The sequence below is a fragment of the Chanodichthys erythropterus genome, chromosome 5, assembly GCF_024489055.1.
Source record: "Chanodichthys erythropterus isolate Z2021 chromosome 5, ASM2448905v1, whole genome shotgun sequence".
In the NCBI taxonomy this organism is placed as follows: domain Eukaryota; kingdom Metazoa; phylum Chordata; class Actinopteri; order Cypriniformes; family Xenocyprididae; genus Chanodichthys; species Chanodichthys erythropterus.
The window spans coordinates 1,884,652-1,904,944 of record NC_090225.1 but is presented as its reverse complement, the minus strand read 5'-3'; the positions used below and the strand labels follow the sequence as shown (position 1 = coordinate 1,904,944).

At 34.4% G+C, this 20,293-nt stretch overlaps 2 protein-coding genes across 2 annotated transcripts in view; one reads left to right on the top strand and one right to left on the bottom strand.

Annotated features, from left to right (window-relative positions):
• The window catches only part of foxn2a (forkhead box N2a), a 78,314-nt gene extending 72,752 nt beyond the window's left edge, over nt 1–5,562 (bottom strand). Inside the window, exon 1 of the mRNA XM_067385622.1 lies at nt 5,493–5,562. The gene's annotated coding sequence lies outside the window, so the exon portion shown is untranslated. The remainder of the gene's footprint in view (nt 1–5,492) is intronic.
• Nucleotides 5,563–11,938: 6,376 nt separating this feature from the next.
• fbxo11a (F-box protein 11a) overlaps nt 11,939–20,293 on the top strand; it is a 36,459-nt gene continuing 28,104 nt past the window's right edge. Inside the window, exon 1 of the mRNA XM_067385616.1 lies at nt 11,939–12,244. Coding sequence (XP_067241717.1) covers nt 12,157–12,244 — 88 coding nt within the window. The 5' untranslated portion in view covers nt 11,939–12,156. The remainder of the gene's footprint in view (nt 12,245–20,293) is intronic.

The following is a 20,293-nucleotide window of genomic DNA, read 5'->3' as shown; positions in this document are numbered from 1 at the left end:
AACATTACGAATACAACTTCAGCTATAAATATCCCAATCCCAGTGAAATCTACATGCTGAAACACCTTGTTCATGTATGCTTTAAAAGCTTTTTCACAGCATATGGAATGCTAAATTGTACTACTCTGAATGTCACTGGAATAAATAAATAAATTATTCGTTTTGAATGAGCAAGATTCTTTTGAAAGAAGTTAATGCTTTTATTCATCAAGGATGCATTAAACTGATCAAAATAATCTCACAATTTCCACAAAAACTGTTTTCAACATTGATAATAATCATCATATTAGAATGATTTCTGAAGGATCATGTGACACTGAAGACTGGCGTAATGATGCTGAAAATTCAGATTTGATTACATGAATCAATTACATTTCACTATATATTTACAAAGAAAACAGATATTTTAAATTGTAAAAATATTTCACAATTTTTACTTTAATTTTTAAAGAAGACTGTAACTTTTTAAAGAATTTAAGTAAATTTACATTTACTGTAAAGCAAATGTACTATACGAAACATTTTTTATTTTATACAATATATGTTTTACAAAATAATTTTTACTCTAAAATTGCTTTAAAATCAAAACCATAAGTCTAACCAAGTTGTGTTCCAAATTTGAAGTTGATATCACAAAAAAATAAAGTTCCCATGAGATTTCGTTTAGGCGTACAAATGCGTACATATCACTGCAGTTTCCAGAAATGAACACTAGAGGCAGTAAAACGGCAAGTGCTTTTAATCGTTTTCAGTTACGATTACGGGGTCAGATTATGGATCAATATAGGCTCGTTTTCACTTGTCTCCTTGCACAATATTATGATATGACGCTTTTTTATCAAAGTGCACGAATTGTAAACGAATATATTTTGGACTTTGCATTGCTTAACCATCTCCATATTTTTCGTTTTTCTGCCAAACCAAGCTTGCTCGGTAGTTCAGTAACAGTAAAAGAGCTCAAAGAGAGACCTAAACAAGCTAAAACGGCACGATTACGGGTGCTTTTTATGTCACATTTGCTTTTGTTAACACTATCGGGTAGGTTTAGGTGTAGTGTTGGTGGTACAATATTTTAAAAAGCAATGAAATGCAAATTTCAAATCAGAACTGCGGTGATTCGTATAAAAACCAACGTAATAAAAAAGTACCATATTCATGTTTATCTGTTCCGGCAAAAAAAATGAACACGCTTTTAGCGCCACTCAGTGGACATTTCACATCGAAACTGCAGTGATATGTACATATTGGTACGTATTTTGCAACTCGCAAAAGTGTTCTCACATGTACGTTTTTCTAATGAGACTGGGTTGATTGTTTAATGCGTTCTCCTGTAACAAATTAATAAATTCCTGTCACAGTATCACTTCTATCACAAAACAGTCGCCAAACATGGAACCTTGAGTCTCAGACCTTTCCGACGGTATGCATTTTGTCAAGATTAGAAAAAGTTTTGATTATAAAATATTTCAAATCAATTTTGTAATATGAAACATGACACTGCCCACTAGGGGGAGGAGCAAGCTAAAAGGGTATAAAAGTACCATAAAGGTACTAAAAACATATTTAAATCAGTTCATATGAGTACAGTGCTTCAATATTAATATTATAAAGCCACAAGAATATTTTTGGTGTGCCAAAAAACAAAATAACGACTTATATAGTGATGGCCAATTTCAAAACACTGCTTCAGGAAGCTTCGGAGCGTTATGAATCAGCGTGTCTAATCATGATTCGGATCGCGCGTCAAACTGCTGAAATCACGTGACTTTGGCGCTCCGAATCACTGATTCAACACACTGATTCATAATGCTCCGAAGCTTCCTGAAGCAGTGTTTTGCAATATAATAGATTATAGTATTAATATTGAACCACTGTACTCACATGAACTGGTTTAAATATGTTTTTAGTACATTAATGGATCTTGAGAGAGGAAATGTCATTGCTCAGGCATCACAGAGCCATCGGATTTCTACAAAAATATCTTAATTTGTGTTCTGAAGATTAATGAGGGTCTTACAGGTGTGGAACGGCATGAGGGTGAGTAATTAATGACGTTATTCTCATTTTTGGGTGAACTAACCCTTTAAGCTTTCAAATGATACATACTTTATGATGATTACTAAAATATGTGATAAAAAATGTGGTAAAAATATGTGATGCAATAAAAAAAAGAGTGCTAGCGGGACAGTGACAGTTAAGGAGTTAAAGCGTCCAAATATTTTTTTGCCGTCACTGTATATCTGTTGTTTTTAAGAGGGGAACGACCTCTCAGAGCGGATCAATAACCGCATCAGACTCGACTTAAACACCAGATGTGTGAAGTCTCAGATGTTCACAGAGGGTGACATAAAGGGTTACATAAAGTCAGGTTTGGGGTAAAAACATTAGATTAAGCTGAGTAAAAACACGCTGTCCGGAAGAAGTCGATAACTGTGTCAGTACTGGTTTGAGAGCAATGGCCAGACAGATAGCATCACAAGGGCATGTGATTTTTACATGATACGGTTGTCATGGCAGCGGCCTAGATCACACTCAGCAAGCTAGAGGGAAAAAGATGATTAAGACCAAGAAAAAATACATTCTGACCACTGGCAGCATATTGTATAATAGATTCAGCTATTTGTTAGTATGTTGCTATGCAGTTGCTAGGCTGTTCTGAGTGGTCTCTGTGATTTTCTTTTTTTTTTTCATCAACTCCTGGGAGAAAATTATGGTTTACAACAGTGTTTCTCAACTGGTAGGTCATGTGATAAGGGCAACATGGCGAATGTAGTAGATTACATTCATACTATATAGAACGTATTTTTTTAGTGGTTGTGAAGTAATTACTTACTTAAAATAAGTACCCATCAAGAGAGAATGTGATTTCGGATGCAGCCCATGTTTTTTTTTCTTTTTCTGAATGGGGACTTTTATTTTGAAAGAGGTACGTGAAAACTGTTGACATAAAATGTGTTGTTCCGATTCAGTCTCTGCGGCCAGATGAGATGTTGTCAGGCTATATGTAAGTGTCATTATTCGAACGTTATTTTCGTAAATTGTTACGAAATGATAATAATAAAAAGTCTCTTACCTCAGAAAAACGATCTTTCCTTTCCTGTCAGACAATTGCGCGCGCAAATGCGGCGGCGCGCACTGTCTTCAATAAAACAAAATTAATTACGAGCACGCAACGTCGTAGTTACGTTGTCAATAAGTGAGTCATGAAGTTAAAGGTGCAATCTGTAAACTTTTTGCAGCAAAATATCCAAAAACCACTAGGCCAGTGTTATATATTTTGTTCACTTGAGTACTTACAATATCCCAAATGTTTCAAACTATTTGTAAATCGTGAGAAAATTGCAATTTTAACCAAGGGTCCGGGACGTGTGAGGATTCGCCTGTCAATCGCGTCATACCCGCGTTACCCTCGGTTTCCGGTTTTATTTTGTAGAAACCATGGCAACACCAAGGTTCATATTTACATGTTTTAATAGACAAGGGAACAACTGTTTTGATATATTTATGGACAGAAAACTAATTACTAATTATTAACTCAACACGTTTAGTCTTATTGTTTAAATCTAATTTTCTTGATTTTTTTTTTTTGCGAGTACCATGCTTTACCATGCTTCAGAGAAAAACACTATTTTGTGAAGTAGCTAACATAGCATAATCTGATGCAGCTTTATTTTTAGTAACAGTAATACAGCATTTGCTCCATTATACAATACGTTTTAAAATGAATTTCATGTCATTTATCAACACAATCATCCAGCATTTAATATGATATTGTAAAATGGATCTATCTTACTGCAGTGTGTAACAGTGTCTCACAGCAGCCGCCGAGCGAACGCACAGAGTAACGTTATAACATCATTTTCAACACTCTCAAATGTATCTAATATGATAAACAGAGCTGCGTTACCTCATACTCATGACCGGAAAAGCAGTAGCGGCGCCGGCGACTGTGTCATAATAAAAGTCCCGCTGCTCGTGAGGCGTGTGTTGATCAATCGCTCCAGCTCCTCGTTCAGCTCCACAACACTCGCTCCTGCTCTGCTTCATACTACAGTAACGTTAATAATCTCATCCATGAACATGATTTCTTCCTGACTCCAATCCCTATTCTTTTGCACCGTCCGTTGAGGTGAAGACCACATGTCCCAAGATTCCGCTCTCAAACTTGGCGTCATCAAGCTACGCCTTTGTTTTGAATGGGATTCTAGCGACCTCTAGCGGACAAAATTATTACATTGTACCTTTAAGTGCCAATAATTTACGTGATTGAAGGATTTGCATTCAGGTTCAGTGTTCATATTATGTTAACAGTTCATGTTAATATTGTGTATTCACCATAAACTGTTTTTTTTTTTTTTTTTTTTTGACTGGTGCCTCATACTAACATACTAACTAGGCTGTTGTTTTAACAAAAACAAGTTTGGGACTGATGATTAATAGCCTTACTTTATATTGTTTACAGTCATATTCTTACAATTTATGTGTATGTTTAGTGGGATGGTAGGCTAATTGTATGTGTGTCAACCATTTATGTAAAATTCATTTGTATGTATATATTTTTTTTAGGAATTAGGTCAAATTTCGTGAGAACCACTGGTTTAGAAAAGCACTAGGACAAAAACAACAACAACAAACCTTTATTCTTAGTATTTTTCTAATAAACCTGGCATTGTATATTATTATATATATAATATATATATACATTGTATATTTTGTTGGCTCTTTAACAAACTGCTTTTGTTCCACTTTTGTAAGTTGCTTGGTATAAAAGCATCTGCTAAATGCATTCATGTAAATGTATTTTGTGTGTATCAAAAATGTTTTGTGAGTTACACAACAACGTTTTCATGCTCTTTGCTCAAGTCATTATCCCTAAGAATTAATGAAAGTAAAACACCACAAAAATATATTTAGACATTCAAATGAGCCTTCGAGACAGTGGCACTATTCTTAACTAAAATTAAAACTATTAAAAAAACATTTCCATTAATTAAAATACAGCTAAAATAAAATAGAAGATGAAAAATCAAACTTTAAAAAATCTCAAAGTACAAAAATTACTAAAACTGAAATATATATATATATATATATATAAAAGCTAAACAGAAAAACTACTAAATAAAAGCACATAAAAAATATTTAAAAAAAAATTAAAATGAAAATAAAAATATATATAACCTATTTCAAAATATCAATAAATACTATAATAGTAGTATATAAATAATAATAAACACTAGCTACTACTTTCAACTCAAGGTCAAGGGTTTTATTCCCAAGGAACACATCCTGATCTAATGTATCTTGAACCAAGAAGCAACAATTATTGCAGTCGCTCCCCTGGTAATGCAAAAAAGCAACACCAAGGTCATGTAGTAAAAAATACCTGAATGCACAATAAAAGAGTCTAATGCAATATATATATTCAAAAGTTCTATGGCTGAAAGTTAAAAGAGTTTTTGCAGTCATTTTCAACGGAACTGAGAGGCACCAACCTCCGTCAAAGAAATCTCAGTAGATCAGGAGGTGTATTAGTCTTGCAAAAGTGAGCAGTCTCAGTCCTGGCCTTGACAACAAGCAGTTTCGGTTCCTTTAGTGCCAACCATAGGGAACTGTGCATTTGTTCAACAGTTGATGTAAGCGACATGCCACATCCTGCTTCACACACACAAACACAAGCAGCTTCCTGTCACTGGCAGCACCAGCTGGAGTTCACTGATAGCCACTCTGTGTGTGCCACACCCTCACACGGTGCTATCAGCAAGAATTAACAATATTCTCTGACAGCAGGTACACATTTATGCATAAAGCACTAACTGGTTTGTTGTGCAATGTATTTTCGGTTTATGATCAGCTGATATATTCTGTGCACAAGAGCTGAGTTTAGAAGGAAGTCATTTGCATATGGCAAATTTATGAACGCTTTCCAATAGACAACGTTAGCACAAATACATTGATCATGGATTTTTTTAGTTGCACATTCGTCAACTTATAAAGATTTATTTTTTTGCATTTTCGCCTCCCATCCCATAAATCGCAATAATCTGTTACTTTTGATATGAAGCAAAGTCTCAGATTTCAAATGACGTCCATCTTATTATGAGCTTCAAAAAATAAATACCGTTTTGGCGCTGTTTAATGTGGCGTGACAGATCGCTTTAGCGCCTCAGTTAAAGAGAAGCATGTGATCATCCTCTCCTCCGCTTTAATACCAGTTACAGCGAAATAAACATGAACATCTGAAGGTATGTTAAAATATACAGTACAACTTACTGAAATCCGTATCATGTCTCGTGTAATCGCTCAATCAGTGTTTCAACCTCGGAAAGACTCAATAAAACAGCTTCAATGTCACGTGACGTCACATTTACCTCAGAAAAACATATTCAGTGACCATAAACTCATTAGTCAGCTAGAAAAGTGAACTCTAGAAAGCAGCATTCTGATAAATATAGCTATGCACCGTTTTACATTATAATTTTTTAATGTTCTTCAATATTTAATGCATGTTTGAATAAATCAGTTATGACAGCCACGATTTAAATGTTTATATTTCATGTAATTCTAAACTTTATTTATAATAAAAACATCAATGAGTGTAATTTAAGTGTGTAGTTTACAGCATTAGTTGAGAGATTTTTTTCCTCTAGAAAATTTGCCATGTGCAGAAACTGAAATACTACATCCAAAATAATCGATATCGAATCGATTCGTGAAAATTGTGTCAATACCCAGCCCTAGTAATAATAGGAACGTTAGCAAAATGTTCTTACAACATATTATAGTTTGCTGGGTTCTTACCACATATTAGAGGAACACTTGAATATAAGAATTCTGAAAAATCTAAAGGAACTCAATAAAAGTTCAAGAGGTCAACCTAAAGCAAACACTAATCACCATGGCAACTTCAAATGAAACATTTTCAACAGAACACTTCATCACATGCATTCCTTTGTTGATTTTTTTGAATGGCCAGTTAAAGGGTTTGTTCACCCATAAATTTAAATTCTGTCATTTATTACTCACCCTCCTGTCGTTCCACACCCGTAAGACCTTCATTCAAGATATTTTTGATGAAATCCGACGGCTCAGTGAGGCCTGAGCAATGACATTTCCTCTCTCAAGATCCATTAATGTACTAAAAACATATTTAAATCAGGTCATGTGAGTACAGTGGTTCAATATTAATATTATGAAGCGACGAGAATATTTTTGGTGCACCAAAAAAACAAAATAACGACTTATATAGTGATTCGAAACTTTACGAATCAAATCAGTGACTCGGATTTCCTATCAAACAGCTAAACTGCTGAAATCATGTGACTTTGGTGCTCCGAATCACTGATTCGATTTGCAAAGCTCCGAAGCAGTGTTTTGAAATCGGCCAATCACTATACTGATAGTTTTTTTGGTGCACAAAAATGATAATATTAATATTGAACCACTGTACTCACATGACCTGATTTAAATATGTTTTTAGTACATTAATGGATCTTGAGAGAGGAAATGTCATTGCTCAGGCCTCACTGAGCCATTGGATTTCAACAAAAATATCTTAATTTGTGTTCTGAAGATGAACAATGGTCTTACAGGTGTGGAACGACATGACGGTGAGTAATAAATGACATTATTTTGGGGTGAACTAACCCTTTATTATATTCCACTTCCTGTCTTTGAAAAGGTTTGATAAAAGTATATATATAAAAAGATTCAAATTCCAATTCAACTTCTTGTGTGTTGTGGTTAATTCAATTCAAATTCACACCCATTAAAGGGAGAAAATTCTTCAATTTAGATTTTAGCACAACCCTTATGTGAGAAAGAAAAAGCAGATTGCTAATGGTAATTTTATCCAATCCTCTCAATCAATTTAATAAATGTGTTTATCGTTTAATTATTATTCATAAAAACTTAATAAATGTATTAAACATATTAATAAATGTTAATTTCCAACATATTTTGGGTTCATTTTAATCAAGCAATACAGTAATTTTTAAACAAGAGTTGAGTTAAATAAAACTACCCAGCAGGTTGGGTCAAACATTTAACCCAACTGCTGGGTTAAAACAACCCAATTGCATTTTACAGAGTGGCTATTGGAGTCTGCAACCAGAATATCAAGGAGAACTCTGTTCACTCGTGCCAATAAGAAACCACACAGAACAAAAGCACATATATATATATATATATATATATATATATATATATATATATATATATATATATATATATATATATATATATATATATATATATATATATATGGGCAAAAATTAAAGCTATTCTTCATTTGACTCAGATCATAGTTGGTCTGTTGTAATACAGTGGTCTGCAGGGTCATCTAGTGGCCAAACTTTAGAACAACAACCCAATTTACAAGGTCAGAAATAGTTAATCCAATCTGTAATATTTTTGTTTAAAAAAAAAAATGAGACTATGATTATTTAATGATTTTTTTTTTTTTTTTTTGTAGGAGGTTGTCATTGAAAATGTTATTCCATATATTAATAGACCACAGTTACTAGCTTATCTTGTTTATAATGTTACTTGCATCACTGTCGCACAATTAAATCGATCTTTAAAAGATATATTTATTTATTTAGCTGTGTTGAATGTGTTGCATTCTGAATGTAAAGACACCAAGTTCAAACATCAACAAACATGTTTTTATTTTTAAAATGAAGATTGTTGCATTATTAATTTCTCTCAAAACATACAGTAAATGGTTTAATTTTGTGATTATAAATTACTGCTAAGTAACCATCACCTGCTGCGCAAGCGGGGCACAAATGACTGCAACATTAATATTTAATCATTTATGAATAATAAAATTACCATTAGCAATCTGCCATTTTCTTACTCACATAAGGGTTGTGCTGAATTCACAAATGAAGAATTTGCTCCCTCTAATGGTTTTGAATTGAATTGACCACAACACACAGGAAGCTGAATCTGTTTTTTATACTTTTATCAAAACTTTTCAAATAACAAACAGGGATTATGATTGTTAAACACAGCTACAATAAATTCAAGGAGTACACAGTTTTCTTTTATTATTATTATTTATAGGCAAATTTAGAGGTTTTAGAGGTTCTATTCTTTTTCAGTTACTTTCAGGATTATTAAAGAATTTGAATCTGAGTGACCAAAAATGTGAAATCTAATAAATGGCAATTCAAAACAAATCAACAAAGGTAATGCATTCTGGGAAATGAAGTGTTATTTTGAAAATGTTTCATTTGGGGTCACCACTATGGTGATCAGTGTTCACTTTAGTTGCACTCTTGAACTTTTCCTTTTGTCTTCTCTGGCTGCTGTAACAGTGTGTTTATACAACACATTTCATTCAGACGTCAAGAATATGTGTCAACATCAACAAAAAGCTTCATACTGCAATGCATGCTGGGTGTCAGCGTAGTACAAAACATTGTGTGGCATGAATAAATGATGCAGCTGAACTGTCATATTATTTCCATTAATATTTGCTTGTATTGTTGCTTTTGTTTTTAGTAGCTTGTTTTATGATATTCAGAGCTAAATATTGAATATTCTGCTGTTGAAGGTTTTTCGTATGATTAGTTTTGATGTCTAAATGCAGTTTCTGTTCAGAAACTGAGATTACTCTATATATCATACTCTTGCTCTTGGCTGACATGTGGCATTGCTTTGGCCTGCTTGTGCTCCAGATCTGGCAAACCGGAGCATACATCATTCCACACGGCATCTGGGCCGGATCATCATTCCACGCGAATCAGGTGTGGGCCGGATCTGGGCCGACACAATCTGTGTCGTAAGCCGAGGTTGAAACTACTGGTGCCAAACGTTTTCTACTATCTACTTACAATGCTTTTGGGAAATGCAACCCAAAATGAGAACTACACTCTTCTTCTTTGTCTTTTCAGAAAAAATGACCTTCTAACCAGCCGCAACTTGTTAAATTAAAAGAAAAACATGCATGTCTTCAGACCAATGTTTTGGTCAAAAATGGTAAAAACCTCCAGCCTACATCAACATCTTATGCTCATTGTTAAAAGGTGATTCTTATTTTAGTTTATGCACAATATGAAAGTTTATGAAAGATCTTAATAATGCATTAGGGTCATTGATGAATAAGGTGTGAAAAAACATAATGGAGATATAATTAATTTTGAAGTTTTATTAAGTGTTAACAATGAGATTATGTGGTTTTTATAATCAGTTAACACTGATTTTGTCATTTTTTACAAAATTTGTCAGCAAAAAAGTCATTTGGTTTAACCAAAATTTTGGTTTTACTGAATGACGATATTTTCAATCAATGCTAACAGGCTGATATCTAACAAAAGAACAACCAAACATTTTATATTTAGTACAAGTTTTTAAAATATTACAACATTTTCCATGTTTTATAGCGGTTGCACCGAATGACCTGATGTTTCGTATGCGTATGATCAAGAGAAAACATGAATTTATCAAATAGTTAAGAGAGATTTAGTTACTTTGCTTCATGACCATGTGGTCCTTTGCAGGTGTCTGAATGATGCCACATGATACTGACCACATGACTTGATCCAAAACAGTCCCTTTATATCGGTTACTCCGAACGACATCAATGAAATTCATTTTTCTGGACATTCTTTCTCATAACAAAGCAACGACTTCTACACATAATTTTGCACTATGTTGATATATGATGTTATAAAATCATGCCAGAATAAAAAATATATAAAATTATTACATTTTAAGATATTTAAATCACAAATGAACGGTTGGACGGTTAAACAGAATGACACATCAAAATACCTTTATATGTAGCAAAATAAAATTAAAACCTTTTGGATTCAATAACAGAGATCTAGTTGTACTACCTTACATACTTTGGATGTCATATCTCTGTGTTTTATTATTATTATCAAGGCCTTTGGACCAAAAAAATGCCCCGTCACGTCATTGACCCATTAATCTAAAGACTAAATTATTGAAACTAGTTTTGTAGACGAATATAAATAGCTTATGTATGGATGAAGATGCATCTCATGATGTTGCATCATTCACTAGACTAACAAACTAACTTTGTAATGTTTTTATACATATATATAATAGAAATATATACTCTGCCCTCCAAAAGTTTGTAAACTCACTAGAAAAGTGGGGTTTTGGACAATATTGGCATGAATCCTTTTTAATTTGTGATAATTTTGCACTGATAAGGGACAACACAAACTACAAAAACATTTTATTACATAAACAGTTTATACATAGAATATATTCATTAGCAGCTATCTGACCTAAACTGGGTTCTGATTGGTTCATTGTATTCTAAACTTAATTGGCAATCAATTATTGTAGCTATTAAGGTGTGCTGACCCAAAAATCTTTTACAAACCTGGACCAAGATTAAACCAGTAACCAGCATCACAGCTGGCAAAGGGGCATATCTGACTTTGACATGTATATATTGCCATTATTATGTAATCAAAATGAAAATTATTATTGCTGGTCTTCAATGATAATGTCAAGTTACTTTAATGTATGTATTTGCACCAAAAGATTATAAGTATTTATGCTTACACGCTTTAACAGGGGTGTTTCCAAACTTTTGGAGGGCAGTGCATATATCAATATTTAATATTATATATCATATATAATAAAATTGCATCAAAAATATGCCTTTGCCATCAGTTTACCATGCCACATTACAAAACATAGATAGTGCTATTTTTGTATGTGATTACCATGGTATTTTGGACATGTTATGCTGTTATTCTGTATACCATGGCTTCAGTGTCATGGCACCGATGCTTGCATGCACCATGGCATTTACTATAGTATATGGTAATACTATGGTATTACCATGGTACTTTTTGTAAGAGGAAAATCTACTGTGATTGGTCGTGTGCACCGCCATGTGGTTGTATATGGGAGTGTGTGAGTGAGTGAGTGTGTGTGTGTGTGTGTGAGAGTGTGTGTGTAAATGGCTCCTCCTGCCACTGAAAATCGAAATCGGAGCTCTCGGACCGGAGCGCTTGGACAGTAAAACCTCTTCTCCGGAGCCCAGACCAAGCAGATTCTCAGTGCAATGCACTTTAGGCTTTTATTTACATTTCACAAGCTCAGCACAGTGTAAGGATACAGAGGAAAGGGCTGCAGCGGTGTGTGTTTTAACCAGAAACCCGTCAAATGAACTCCGTCAGAGCGACTAACCGCAGACCCCGGCGAGTGTCGAGGCCGCGCCCGGTACCGCCGGACAGAAACAACGCAGAAAGGGGTGAATATATCTATAACAAACACTAACCTGGGCTTGATTCACACCAGACCCTCTTCTTTTTGAAGGCTTGTGTAGATTCCAGCAGCATTCGTGTGGTGATGTTGTATTTTGAGGTTATTTGTGTTAATGTTCATTCGTCAGGAAACACCGAGGCTTCTGATCTCCCCGCAGGCCGCGCTTTGTTCAACGGGGGCTTGATTTGCTCTCCTGTCTACTATAAACCCTATTTAACGTGTACATTTTGACAATGTGTATTTCAGGATGATTGTAAATCTGACTAGTCTAAATAGTGGCACCGACGATTATTTATTTGTGATAAATGGCAGCGGTCAGTTGTTTTACAGCCCTGTGATGGTTAGCATCTGCTGTTAGCAGCATAAAGGCTAAGACAACAAATTATAGCTCAAACCTGAGTAAATGTCACTAATCACAATCATTATTTATTAGATTATAACTTAAACTCTTTAATTAGGGCGTTTGCAGTGAATACACTTAATAGAACCAGAAGCACCATAGTAATACCATGGTATTTTTCGAAGTACCATGTAAATACCGTTGTACGTTACATGAATTTAGTACCGTAATATACACCTACGTACCATAGTGTTTGGACTTGTACCATGGTAATTTCCTTTACAAAGATGTACTATGGCAGTATCATGGTACAGTGATGTTGTGTGTCAAATTATAATACCATGGTACATTGATATATGCCTTTTTACTGGAATAATATGTAGAATATAATCCAAGAATACCTTGGTAGTACCATGGTACAAGAAACTAGATGTAAAACACACTTTTGTATGACCACAGTATGTCTAAAAACAATGTCAGAGACATTTTTGGACATTTTCCAGCGTAGTATTTTTGGAGTATCATGTAATTACCATAGTATTTATTAAGTGTTCCACAGTATTAGCATATAATACAATCAAAGCACAATGATTCCATTATAAAACTCAATTTGTAAGGTCTACACTACTGTTTTGGGTATTTACCATGGTAATTTGTTTTCGGACCAGTGTCATGGTGCACTTTGCAGTATGTAAACTATGATACTCCAATGTATTTTCATAGTAAATATCCAAAAACATGGTATTACTCTTGCAGAGGCTTCTTGTTTACTTTTTCCCCTTGGTTTAATTAGTCAGCTGTGCTGGATATTGTTAACTTGACGCCCTCATTGACTCGTTTATTGTTGTTTGGGGTCGATTGGCTTGTTGATGAGTTGTAATGACTAGTAAACAGTTTTGGTTGATAGTTGGGTCATGAGCCCTTCTGATTAAGAGTAATGTGTTGCATGTAATCATTGATTGGTTATATTATGGTTATTAATTTGACCATCCAAATGTTTTCAAAGGTTGTCCAAACTAGTCCTTTTGGCCACCCAGTCCAACAGCTGTAATAGTTTGGTAATTTGCCATGCAAATCTAACAGCAGGACACCTTGTTTGGGATTCAGGCAATCAAACTCGAGAGCTGGTTGTACTAACCACATCTTAACTTCTAATTAGAGTGTTGTCATGGGACTAGAGCGAGACTGAAATTGAAGGATGGTTTCGGCACATAGAGCAGCTCTGGGTATGTAAATGAATGGCTGTCAGCTTATGGGAATGTTCTGTAATCAAGGTTGTGAGACAGGTGTTGCATTGAAAACATGGCCTTCTTCATGCTGTTGTTGAGTTGAGCTACATTTTTGTTAAGATGAGAATGTCATTTGATGCTCGGCCCAAAACAAGTCGCAGTTTGCATTCAAATAGACCAATGCATTTTTATTGCAGTGATTATTATGTTTCTGCCATGTTTGGCAACAGTTCTTCTAACCCCAATTGATGGAGTGTGTAGCTTTTCATTTCTTAAAAGGTTAGTTCACCCAAAAATGAAAATAATGTAATTTATTACTCACCCTCATGTCATTCTAAGACCTTCGTTAATCTTCAGAACACAAATGAAGATATTTTTGATGAAATCCGATGGCTCAGTGAGGCCTGCATACCCAGCAATAACATTTCCTCTCTCAAGATCCATTAATGTACTAAAAACATATTTAAATCAGGTCATGTGAGTACAGTGGTTCAATATTAATATTATAAAGAGACGAGAATATTTTTGGTGCGCCAAAAAAACTATCAATATAGTGATGGCTGATTTCAAAACACTGCTTCGGGAAGCTTCAGAGCGTTATGAATCTTTTGTGTCGAATCATGATTCGGATCGCATGTCAAACTGCAGAAATCACATGACTTTGGTGCTCCAAACCGCTGATTAGACACGCTGATTCATTATGCTCCGAAGCTTCCTGAAGCAGTGTTTTGAAATCAGCCATCACTATATAAGTCGTTATTTTTTTTTATTTTTTTTTGGTACACCAAAATAATTAATGACATTATTTTAATTTTTGGGTGAACTAACCCTTTAAACAACCATGGCCATATTACAGCCTTCAGGATGACAATGTCAAGATTCATCAGGCTTAAATTGTGAAAAAATGGTTGGGAGAAAGCATGAGGAATCTGCACCTCTGAGTCCAAACCTTAAATGCATTGAAAGCTTTTGGGATGTGCTGGAGGAGACTTTACAGAGTGCTCACCTCTTGCATTGTCAATACAAGATCTTGACCAATTTTTGCCCTAGTTGTGAATGAAGTACTTCCCGTTTTTTGTCTCATATGTTAGTCAATCATCGCAGTTTCTTATTCAATCGCACATTTAAATACGGTTGTCAATCCAGAAACTTTGCAGTGTACTTGGCAGAATGAAAAGTTAAACTTGTACTCAGATTGTAAATGGGTAATAAAAAAAAAAAAACAAGAAAAAATTTTCATTTTGGGTGAATTATGCACAATACATAGTCACTAACCATGATACGATATTGTTGCATTTTTGTATTGCGATATATTGTGACACGATATATTGTTACACCCCTACTGAAAATACAATGCATTGAAATGCAAGCATTGGTAATGTTTCAGTTAGTGCAATTCAACAAGCTTTTAATTTTTATTTATTTATTTTTTGTTTCAAAGACGTTAGTTATTATTTTACTTCCATACCCTAGCTCCAGGGGCCCGTTTCAGGAAGGAGGTTAAGTGAAAACTCTGAGTATGTTAACCCTGAAATGGGGGAAACTCTGGGTTTTCCGTTTCAGAATGGGAGGTATGTCAAACCTGAGAAAGCAGGGTAAGTCAAGCGAGGTAACTTATACTCGGAGTCAGTTACCATGGTAACTTACTCTGTGAACCTAACCTGGTCAGGAGCAGGTTTTCTTTGGTAAACCCAGTGTTTCTTTCAGTCTCCTCCCCATTTTTAAAGTGCAAGTGATGTTTAAATAGTTCATTCATTCGTTCATGCCGCAAAAATGCTTTTCTTACTGAGCATTTTTGTTGTCCTATTTCAAGTACAAATATCAAAAAAATTCTTAAATCAAAATGGATTTTCTAAATAAGAAACTGATATAAGATATTTAGACATGTTTCCTGGGGGATCTAAATTGAGTGCATTTTACTTGAGTAAAATTATCAATATCTGCCAGTGTGGTAATAAAAATAATCTTTATGCAAACAGAAAACAAGATTATTCAGAGTGTCTATTACTAAGTGAAAATTTACAGTAGCCCCACCCACCAATGTTGGGCGCGGAGAATTACCTTGTGATGCGAGTGACTGGATTCGAATCCGCCTTCTGTCGAGCTCGCTCTTTTCCCTTTTCCTATCACATCAGAAAGGCATTTATTTTTGATAAAAATGAAGAAAATGTTCTAAAAGTGGAAGTAAATTGCCTAACGAGTGTTTAATAATGATAAAATCATTTACACTTTGTTATTATTGCATTCTGTTAATTTACAATAGCCTACTGAGGTGCAAATAGTATGTATACTATTTGCGATTTCATAATCGCTAGGACTGGGTTAAAAATACTGATTTCTTTAATCGATTCTTATTTTGATTAACCAGTATCGCAAGAATCCCAATTAAATCCCAGGAATTAATTTTTTTAGTCTTTGTTTTCATTTGAAGAATAAACAGATATTTGTAGCTCCTCCCATTCAATAAATCGCAATAAGCTTTGTGCTTTGTTACTTTTGATATGAAACAAAGTAGGGCTGGGCGATGTATCGAATGCTTTTGTCACGCGCATTTCTTCAGTAAAGCCGGTTCCCTGATTACCGCTAAATCGCCATCACTTGCTTTCAAATGAAGCGGCATTTAATAGACAGAGCCGTAGTTCACTGATAAGACATGCAATATCGCGTTCAATATCGATATGTATCGCCGTCGATATTGAACGCGATATTGCGTGTCTTATCAGTGAACTACGGCTCTGTCTATTAAATGCCGCTTCATTTGAAAGCAGGTGATGGCGATTTAGCGGCAATCAGGGAACCGGCTTTACTGAAGAAATGCGCGTGACAAAAGCATTCGATACATCGCCCAGCCCTAAAACAAAGTCTCATCTTTCAAATTTTGTCAGTTTTTGTGAAATTCTAGGGGTGGGCATTGACGCATTTCACGATTCGATTTCAGTTCACAAGCTTGCAATTCGATTAATTTCTCTTTCAATTTAATTTAATTATTTGTTAATGTTAGTTAATAAAAATCCAGCTGTTCATTGTTAATGTAAACTTGATTTTAATAATGTATTAATGAATTGCACTACTACAGCATTTACTATTAGTTCATGTTAACTAACTAACTAATGTTAACTAATGAACCTTATTGTAAAGTGTTACCTTAATATTTATACCGTTTTGGCGATCGTGACAGATGTAGCGCCTCAGTTCAAGAGAAGTGGCATTGCGAAGAGCACGTATCATCTTTTCTGCTTTACTACTAGTTAAAGCACAAAATAAATGTGAATGCACATCAGAAGGTATTTTGAAAGATATCGTACAACTTACTAAAATACATAGTTAGCACTATGCACTATATTTCATATTCATTATTTTTTATTTAGCATGTTATGTAATGTAAGTTTGAATAAATCAGTCATGAAAATAGCCATCATTTAAATGAATATATTTAAAAAAAAAAATCTGTTTAGAAACAGAATTATCTCAGTTATTATTATAAAAACTTTGTTAATCGAAATTGATGAATCTCACACTTGTGAATCAAAATCAAGTAAAATTTGTGTCAATACCCAGCCTAATAATTGCACAAACCATATTGCAATTTTGCTTTTATTTTGATTATTTTTGCAGCCCTAATTTTCCTTCTATAAAATGTGGCAACAGGTGGCATGATATAATGTAGCTCAGTCCTAATGTCCCATAATTCCCATATCTTTCCCATATCTTACCACTATAATCCAAAACATTGAGATGATTAACAGAAGATCTTCTCATAACAGGTGCTTCACCTTCTAGAGTACTTCCTGGAAAAGCTGAATTTACTGTCATGCTAATGCTCTAGGTCTAGGATGTATGTTTTTTGTCATATGTTTATTGCATTGGTGGTGTTCTGCAGTTCTTTGGGGTTTGTGAGTAATAGCAACGATGCTACAGGAACTCTCACAAGGCATGTTAAGGTGAGTCTGGCATGTATTTTTATTTGGTCGGCTCCACTGGGGCACTGCAAGGGAATGTTTGGAAATAAGCTGGAATGTATCTTTCTTACGAAAACTGGGTCAAACGGCAGAGCTTTAAAACAGGATGGGCCAGAATTGGACTGAGAAACTTAGAGGATATATGTGGTGTTTAGTGACAGCAAGGTTTGCAACCGGCGTTCATGATTTCTTGCTTAAATTGGGGCATAAAGTTGACTAGATCTTCTTCTGTTTCCCAGTGGTAATCTTTTGTGTTTCTACTGTTGTTCGATTCCTAGGGAATGCATGAACTGATCAAATGTATAGTTTCAATCCAATAAATGTTTATCAAAAACCTTAATTTCCATACAGACTCATAACAATGATGAACTGCTGCTGTAATGAACCAGTGAAGCTCACGAGCTTCATTAAGTCGAATACCTTGAGCTGATAACATCTAAATCTGTGTCCTGTAGGGGGTCATGTATGTCTGTGAAGATTAGTGGCTATAGTCTGAAAAGAATATTAATGAAAGGTGGGGCGATCCAGTATTGTGATTCAGATGTTACAGATAGTTTAAACGCTATTCAGTGAAGCTTAACATGCTGTCAGGCGTACTCCCAGCGTGAGACTTTCTCAAGAAAATGGACTTTGATAGAAGCTCTTTTAGTCAGTAGGTTAAGTGGGATTTATTAGGTTACTCTGTTTTTTCCTTCTGGTTTTGGATGAATGGATTTAAATTATAAAATGTGGCTCAAATAGCTAAAAGCAACAAATTAATTTATTAAAATCAAATTGGCTTTTGATTTAGCCAAAATGTTTGTACCTTTTCAACACTGTTCATGTTGTAGATTAAACAAATTCTGACTTTTTCCATGTTTAAGTGCTATAATCAGGTCCCCTGTGCATCTACCAACCCAGAAAACGTGAAAAAGGACAACTAGGCCCCTATAATTTCCGTGATCACGGAATCGCGAAATCCATTCATAAAAACGGAATTTACTATATAACGCAGAATGTCACGGAATTTGTCAAATTTTTGATGAATGAATTAAAAGCAGGTCAGTACACGTAAATTAAATCGCGATATATTCTAGTGACTGAATATTAAACCGCAAAAAGACTATTTAAACATGAATCCTGCTGCCTGTGTGCTTCTGAAATGAATGATGCGGAAGCGCAGTTTCATTTACCTTGCGCCGTCTCGCACACAATCGCGCGGACGCACACACACTGAAGCACGTGCGAAGCTCGCGGTGTTTTCGTCCTCTGTCGCCTCACTATATGAACGCATGAATTCATCTCCAGAGCTGCTCTGAAAGTCACTTCATCAGCATTTAACTGCTTCGTTTGAGAAAACTACCTTCATAAACACAGAGAAACTCAAAGCTCTAGGCAAACCGTCAAAATAAAAGTTTGATTTAACTTGACAAAAACATATTACTGTTGTACAGTAGAATTTAGATAAATTAAAATATATTTTAATAATTTATTATTCAATTAAACAATCTCAATGTTTCTTTCATGTTTTAATTTTAACAGTAAAGCTCTGTTGTGCAGCACATTGTTTGACAAAAAAAGTTTAATTTCATGATTAAAAGATAAATGGTATGCGTTCATTTGATTGCCAGAAAAATTTAAATACACAACAGAACTTCTGAAGAAAAAAAAATCATAAAAATATATTTTTTAATTAATTAATATTGTTGTTTTTAAGAATTAAATTAATTAGACATGCTTTTTGGTTATTAAAATGGAATTAAACCATTAAAATGGAATCCAGAAAACAGAATTTGGTAAAAAATAACATTTGAGGGGAAAGAATAAAACGTAGGGCTGTAAAAAAAAAAAATTACATTTTTTTTGTTAAACTTTTATTAAATTGTTGGTAAATTGGATGAGATTCATTATTTCAATAAATTAGACATGCTTTTTGATTACTAAAATTAAATTTAACCATTAAAATGGAGTCAAAAAATAAATAAAACGGAAAAAAACGGAATCCAGAAAAATTAAAACGGAAAAAACGGAATTTGGGAAAAAATAAAACGGATTTTATAGGGCCCTAGTTGTTGTTGAGCTGTTAAAGCTCCGCCCTCTTCTGGAAAGGGGAGCTAATTTGCATTTAAAGGGACACACACAAAAACGGCGTGTTTTTGCTCACACCCAAATAAGGACAAATTTGACAAGCTATAATAAATGATCTGTGGGGTATTTTGAGCTGAAACTTCAGACACATTCTGGGGATCTTATATTACATCTTGTGGAAAGTGGCATAATAGGTCCTCTTTAAATGTGATGAAAAATCAAAATTTATATTTATGTAGTCTCTTAATTAACTTGAGGTCTTCAAATGACATGGTAATGATAAATAAATAATGAAAAACGTTAGATGCTGTGCAAGTGTGCAGGACGCTGCCCGATGTCAAAATCAAAAGATTTTATTCCATAATGTTTTCACAGAATGAAAACACTTTTTAAATGCCTGAGTGTGGATGATCTTTGTTTGGAGACGACATGCTGTCTGT